This window comes from Nematolebias whitei, chromosome 19 (assembly GCF_014905685.2).
Source record: "Nematolebias whitei isolate Nwh7 chromosome 19, NemWhi1, whole genome shotgun sequence".
NCBI lineage: Eukaryota > Metazoa > Chordata > Actinopteri > Cyprinodontiformes > Rivulidae > Nematolebias > Nematolebias whitei.
The window spans coordinates 12,239,941-12,247,683 of record NC_056516.1 but is presented as its reverse complement, the minus strand read 5'-3'; the positions used below and the strand labels follow the sequence as shown (position 1 = coordinate 12,247,683).

Sequence of the window (7,743 nt, the reverse complement as noted above, 5' to 3'; positions counted from 1 at the left end):
ATGGGCACCAGCGACCCCCGTGACCCAAAATGGAATAAATGGGTAAAGATAATGGATGGATGGATGGATGGATGGATGGATGGATGGATGGATGAGTTTTTCTTAGCCAAGAAGAAAGAGTCTGATAGCAATTTTTTTGCCTCCAATTCCCACACATGTCCAGTTTCACTACTTTTTGTCTGTCTAAACAGATCTCACTTGTAAATGAGTCTTCTAGGCTCAATGTGACTTATCTGTCTAAATAAAGGTTGAATAAAAAGTTGGAAGACAAACGTCGATCCATGCATCTGGACAGCAAAGAGTTAACCTTCACAAAACTGCAGCATGAGAATTGTGTGTGTGACAGAGAAGGAAATCAGCTGATCAGCTGCAGGAAGGAGCTTTCCCTTCACTTATGGGCTTCACATATGGTGCAAAATAATTTAAAATAATTTATTTTAAATTGTATCATGTCCAGTCTTACTTTGAAAATCTGCAATATAGCGAGCCCGCGATAAACGAACCGCAAAGTAGCGAGGGACTACTGTATTCAGATATTAATGATAAACTACAAACATGAAACATGAGATTTTGGCAAAAAATAAACGTGAAAACAGAAAAACAACTTTGCCATAAACTCTGGCATAAAAATAAATGGATTCATGGAATAGAACTCAACTCAGCTGTGTTGATTTGGAGTGCAAGTGAAAAGACAAATCAAATATATTAATAAATAGATTTGTTTGTTGTGCTGTGCATCCCTAAAATAAGTTTGGGATGTAACAAAACATTTGAACTTTTGTTCCACCTGTAACATATTCCTGGCTGGGGAAAGAAAAAACTCATTAAGGAATGTTTCATTCCTCAGACTGGGCCACAGACACCCCCCCCCCCCCCCGGCAGATGCACCCACACTTTGAGAACTACTCTGCTGATCAACCATCCCAGCCGTTTTCTGTCATTTAGAATTAAAGCCAGCAGGAACCAATTAACAGAAGCTGCCTTGTTGTATTTTTGAAACCAGCCTCTGTGCAAAACTGTGAGTCTGTACTGTAAGTCCTGCCTGCTTCTTCACACACAATTGTGTTGTTAAATTTATATAATGTATTTCCTTTAACCACAAAGTAACTGATTCCTGCTAAACATGTAAGAAAAGTGAATATTTGAACATACAGCAGCAAGGTAGAGACTTTATGGGGGCCAAGATGGTGTAGAGGTATGGCATCCGACTTGGGACCAGAAAGTTGCAGGTTCAACTCTCTGCCATGCTCACATGCCATGGTGTCCTTGAGCAAGACACCTAATCCCTAACTGCTCCCTGGGCACCTTTGGCTGCTCATCGTTCCACCTGGGTTCATCTCACATTTGATGGGTTAAGTGCAGAGAACCCATTTCGTTACTGTATAGAAACTTATAGGCCTGTTGCAATAAACAAAAAATCAATTAATCACATGATAAATGAAAATTATCAACCTCATTTTCATTTATCTGCTTTATCATTTCTTTGTGTCTCTCTCTTTCTACTGAAGACCCTGGATGACAAAAAGCTCAACTCCAGTGTTCTTCACTGACTCCTCCCTTTCTCTTTTCTCTTTAAAATCTGTTTTAACAATCCAAAATCACATTTTTGGATTGTTAAAAGCAGCTAAGCTGAGAAGCTAAGCTACGAGCTAAGCTAACAGGCTGACCTCGGGAAAGAAAAATCCATCTTGTCGATGCTCCAAAATTCAGTTGAAACCTGTGCCTTTGTGTAAAAACTTGTTTTTCTCTGCAAAAAGAAGCTGAGAACCTCCATCCATCCATTATCTTTACCCGTTTATTCCATTTTGGGTCACGGGGGTCGCTGGTGCCCATGTCCAGCAATCACTGTGCGAGGGGCGGGGTACACCCTGGACAGGTCGCAAGTCCATTACAGGGACACATAGAGACAAACGAGACAAACAAACATTCACTCTCTCACTCACACCTAGGGACAATTTAGAGTTACCAACCAGCCTAATATGCATGTTTTTGGTCTGTGGGAGGAAACTGGAGTACCAGGAGAAAACCCACGCATGCACGGAGAGAACATGCAAACTCCACCCAGAAAGGCACCTGGACCGGGTTTGAACCAGGGACCTGTTCGCTGAGAGGCAGCAGCTCTACCAGTTGCGCCACCGTGCTGCCCAGCTGACAACCTATTTATTGATTTTTTAATTAAAAGCTTTGTGTGAAAAATGCTATGCTAAAGCGCTCGAACCACACCGAGCGTCCGCCATTTTGAGAACCAAAGAGCGACTGTTCATGTCACGTCAAGGAGCCTCCCTCCCATTTTTCTTAAAGAGACACGCCGCTCGCTCCCTCACTATCCATCCTTCAGTTCAAACAGTCTTATACTGCCATCCAGTTGTTGAAAAAATGTATTACACTCAAAACAGATAACCAACATTTCTTCTTAAATTTGACAATTACTAATTATTGTCAAATTTCAAACAATATTATCGTTTATCACAATAATTTCGGAGACAATTAGTCACCCAGCTAAATTTGTTATCATAACAGGCCTAGACACATACGACGATGACAACATTTAGCAAAAATACACAATGTAAACACAATTTCATTCCACCTCATGTACCACATGCAATGTGAATGACAATAAAGGACCTTGAACATTGAACATTGAAATAAAAATAAAAAGAGTAAATAAACTTGTGCAGGACACATCAACACCTACTGTTCAGAAGGAGAACTGCTCCTGTAAATAACAACAAACTCTCAAAAGCAATAAATTAATATTAATCTAATAATCCAGGAAAAAAAATGTGTTTTATTATTTGTAATGCTAAAATACATTTAGCTGCTTGCTGCTAAATTACAGAGTATGAAATACATCTGTTGATGTCATGTGTATTCTTTTTTCCATCCATCCATCCATCCATCCATCCATCCATCCATCCATCCATCTTTTACCCGCTTCTTCCATTTTTGGGTCACAGGGGTCGCCGGTGCCCATGTCCAGCAATCACTGTGCGAAGGGTGGGGTACACCCTGGACAGGTCGCAAGTCCATCACAGGGCCACATAGAGACAAACGAGACAAACAACCATTCACTCTCTCACTCACACCTAGGGACAATTTAGAGTTACCAATCAGCCTAACATGCATGTTTTTGGTCTGTGGGAGGAAACTGGAGTACCCGGAGAAAACCCACGCATGCACGGAGAGAACATGCAAACTCCACCCAGAAAGGCCTCCGGACCGGGATTTGAACCGGGGACCTGCTCGCTGAGAGGAAGCAGCTCTACCAGTTGAACCACCAGTTCCCTTAAGCCCAAATTATTTGTGTATTATTATTTTTTGTGAGTCAGGTTTTATTAAAGTGTTTTGCAAATTTGAAACCTATTTGTGAGCAGCTATTTAGTTTAAGCAAGTAAATTAGTTTCAAAAACTGACATAAACCATTTTTTTGTTTTGCCGTATGTTGTATCTGAATATGGCGGCATGGCAGACAGTGGTTAGAGCTGTTGCTTCACAGCAAGAAAGTCGCCTTTTTGCTTGGAGACCATTCTGGGTGGAGTTTACATTCTCCATGTGCATTTGTGGGTTTTTCTGTGGGTACACGAGTTTTTCTCCCACAGACACAACAACATGCATGCTACATGGCAACTCTGCATTGTCCCTAGGTGTGAGTGTTTGTCTTTTTTATCTGTCTCCTTGTTGGACTTGAGACCTGTCCAGTTAGTACCTTGTCTGTCGCAGAGTGACTGCTGACGAGTGGCATCAGCTATTCCATGACCTGGGAAGTAAAAATTGGGTGAAGAAAATGGCTTGATAAATGTCAGTGTGTTAGAGCTGAATAATACTGTATTACATCGGTGTTAGCTGCTGTTAATTAATGAATCAGGTTGTTGGTTGTGTATCAAGATACAAACTGTAACTGCCACAAACCAGAGATGCACAACTCCACAGTGCGTATCACATTGATGATTGTGTATACAGTCTGGCCAGCAGTCTTCACACTTTTTCTGCAGGCTGCTGCCACATGGGCCTCTGTTCCAGTTTAGTACCAAACAATTAAAAGGAAAAGCTGCTATTAGATGTTTCATAATTCATTGTAATTCAATACCTAACACGCGCTGACTGAAATACATATCGACACAGCACCCTGTAATGCAGACCTCAGCTGTTCCTGTTTGTTGCTCAGGTAATAAGTTACACAAGCAGGCTTGTACTGGAAGCAGATCTGCTGCGTCAGAAAGTGAAACGTTCACCTCTCATATTCCATATCCTTTTTGTTTTGGCCTGAGTTCATATGTTGTTCTTGGATCTCCACTTAATCCATGACATGCTCCAGTTAATTCACTTTATATAGTAATCAGAGAGAACAAGACTTAACCTCAGCATCCCTGGAGTTTTGCTCAAGTTGTGCAGTTTTTAGATACAGCATGTCCTATTTATAATATGAGTGTTTTATTTTTAGTTTAGCTGCTTTTTCTAGTTATCAGTCAGTGGTTTTGTGTGGGAGGCCTACAAGACCTGCACACAAAGGATATATATGAGTAATGAGTAAAATATATTGCAGCGTAGAGGCCTCAGGTTGTGCAGGTTCATCCTGCGTCAACAGGGACGAGGAGAGCCAGTGGCCTTGCACTGATGCACCTCATCAGGGCATATGACAGATATCAGGTGCCAATCAGGTATCGACAGGGTGGAGAGCCTCAGAATAGTGCACTAAACAGGCCATAATCCTTAACAGCAGTCAATTGCATTCATGGCAGCGGTGATGCTTTTAGACAGAGGTGGGGTTAAGGCATGGTACATGTAAGCTGGGTACCTTGGCAGAAAAGGAAGCAACATTTTTTGTTGATCAGGTTCAGAAATCACTCTATTCTTGGCACATGCAGGGCCACCTGCATCATGAAGGACTCCACTCACCCAGCACACACATTTTTTGCCCCGCTCCCCTCATGAAGGAGGTTGTGGAGCATTAAGTGTAGAACCACTAGACTGAGGAACAGCTTCTACCCTGAAGCTGTTAGACTAATGAATCCCTAACCAAGATAATCACTGTATTGAAAAGTAAAGAAAAATGACTATAATGTCACTTTAATTGGCGATATATGACTTATCTGTGCTGATTATCCATGCTGCTGATCTCATGCTGCTAATTGTCTCATGCTGCTCTATTCATTCGTACCCATCTGCTCACGACAGATTCATATTCAGGCTGCTGTTGTTATGCTATATTGTTTTACATTATTAGTGTTTAGCATACAATATATTAGATATTTTAGTGTACCATTTGGCATTTGTTTAGCGTATATCTTAGTGAATATCTTGGATTTACTGTTTCTTTTTATACCTTATATGTTGATATTTTTTGGGCGTAACTGAGACCCTGTATACATAAATTCGTTCCACCTCATGCACCAAATATGATGCAAATGACAATGACGTTGACTTTAAATTGACTTGACATCGTTGCAAGCCCAGAAGTGTTTGGTGATTGTACACCAGTAAGGGCTTGACATGCTGATTAATAACACAGTGATCCCTCGCAATGTTGCGGTTGACTTTTTGCGCCGTCACTGTATTGCAGGTTTTTTTAAACCCAGTTTTTATATTGTGTATACTGTACATGCTGTGCACTACTGTATATTAATCTCATTGTTATCATATTCATCACGATTGCCAAAGTGTTCAAGAGCATACGAATAAGAGAGTGGGAAAGGTTAATAAGAGTGTGGGAAGGGTTAATGTGAGAAGGGTTTATAAAGCCGTATACATACATACATACATATATATATATATATAATCAAATAAATATAACGCTGCTACTTTGCAGGTTTTCACTCTTGGATAATTTAATTATCCTATCATCAGCTCATTAAATATACAAGCCACACAGGAAAAGAGAAGATCTTTCTTCACCCCGAATTTTGATCTTGCCAGATGGAGCAGCATTGAATAAGATGTCTTAACATAACATCAAGATGTTACATGGCTATGTCTTCTAAGGACTGCTCACAGGCGGTATAAGGAAGTGTCTTTTGATAATGGTTATCAGACAAAAGCGAGGCCAGACAACTCTGCTTTCCAGCTTAGGGCCTTGAGTTTCTCCAGAGAAAGGCTCCATGCTTCTGCAGGCTCCACTTTACAAAGACAAAACAACACTAACGCACACACATGGTTATATACCGGTAAGTTATATAACATTTGACATTAGTAAGTGAAAAAACATCTATGACCTTTATATCCCCAAACATTCAGCTACCATGGGGTGAGTCTGGAACGTAACACCTGCGATAAGGGAGGGATCACTGTAATCCAAACAGCCCAACAACAAAATAAATGACCAGTTGCAGAAGGCGTGCCTCACATACGGCACCATCTTCACACAAAAAGTTCACCAAACTTTAGCACAGTATATGTAAAACTGACTGCTTGTTGTGTTTTCAAAGCTCATTTGACCATGGTAACCATTTCGATTTGAGCTGGCTCCAATTGTTCATCAGGTACACACAATGAATATTTGCTGGAAGTTTTAATAAAATCTTCTTTATTGGTTCATACGATATTTTACTAATGGATAAAGTTGACGCCAAACAATTAAAGGCAAATTTTGAAGCAGAAATTTTGCTCAATAGGTTTCCAACCGAAATATGTGTGTGTTCAGTCCCATTTACTAACATGTTAAACTTGAGGTCAGTATCACTAAAACACAATGAATTATAGTCATTTTGGGGTTTTTAAAGGTTAGCTGTCTGCGGCAGCCATCTTGAATCATGCTGACTTGTAAACTTAATTGCCTGCAGATGTACATTCAATGATTATTATCTGCAAGTTTTACTAAAATGCTTCTATTGGGTTATGAGACATTATGGTAATAGGCACACAAACATGAGGAAGACGACTGCCTGCTTTCAACAAATCTTTGTTTATTTAATGCTTCTCAGGATTTTTTTTCATTTGGCAGTATTTCTGTTTTTTTGTATCCCTGGCCAAATTCTTCTTTTTGCTTTTTCCTCCTACATCTCCTCTCTTAGCTCCTGTATTCGACTACGAAGACATTCCCTCTCCGCTGAGCGAGTCAGAGAGTACTATCACTGTTCTTCTTCGCCCTGCCCTGGGGAGAGGAGCTCCTGTCAGGTACAAAAAGAATATGCTCCGCACCTATGCCGGCGCTCATTCAGTGCTTCTCCATGCTCTGGTATTTATAGCTGTAGTCAAAAAGAGCTCTGTGAAGCAGCAGCAATCAGTTTGTTCAGCTTGTACCACAGCAAGAGGTAAAAAAAAAAATCTAAAAAGTATTATGTCATGCTAATCCAAGTGGCAAGTCTTTAAAGTTACAGGATTTATGCAGCAAATATAAACCACCATGGTGATAAGAAAATACACTCTTGTATATATCTGGGTGACATAAAAAACAACCTGGGCCCTATAGACCTGAATATATACTCAGATAAACAGCAATGCACATGTTACACTGAGTCATTCAACAAAAAACAAGCCAATGTGGTTTAAAAGCAACATGAATGTTGTTTGCAGAATGATATTATTTACTGTTAATAACTCTCAGTAGTTGTGTGTATATTTTTATCAGTCACACAGTTTTGTGTGTTTAGAATCGGAGTACACAGAAACAACCCCAGATCTGAAAAGGTTGTGACATAAAGTAAAAAGTAAAGAAATAAATAGAATGCCATGATTTGCAATTTTCATAACCCCATGTTTTATTACAAATGAACCTAGTATACATACTGAGAAACTGTTGTTGTTGTT

General features: G+C 40.0%; 1 protein-coding gene across 1 annotated transcript in view; it reads left to right on the top strand.

Annotated features, from left to right (window-relative positions):
- ptprua (protein tyrosine phosphatase receptor type Ua) overlaps positions 1–7,743 on the top strand; it is a 502,564-nt gene that overhangs the window by 346,169 nt on the left and 148,652 nt on the right. The window contains exon 12 of the mRNA XM_037693627.1: positions 7,008–7,110. Within this exon, the coding sequence (XP_037549555.1) occupies positions 7,008–7,110 (103 nt within the window). The remainder of the gene's footprint in view (positions 1–7,007; positions 7,111–7,743) is intronic.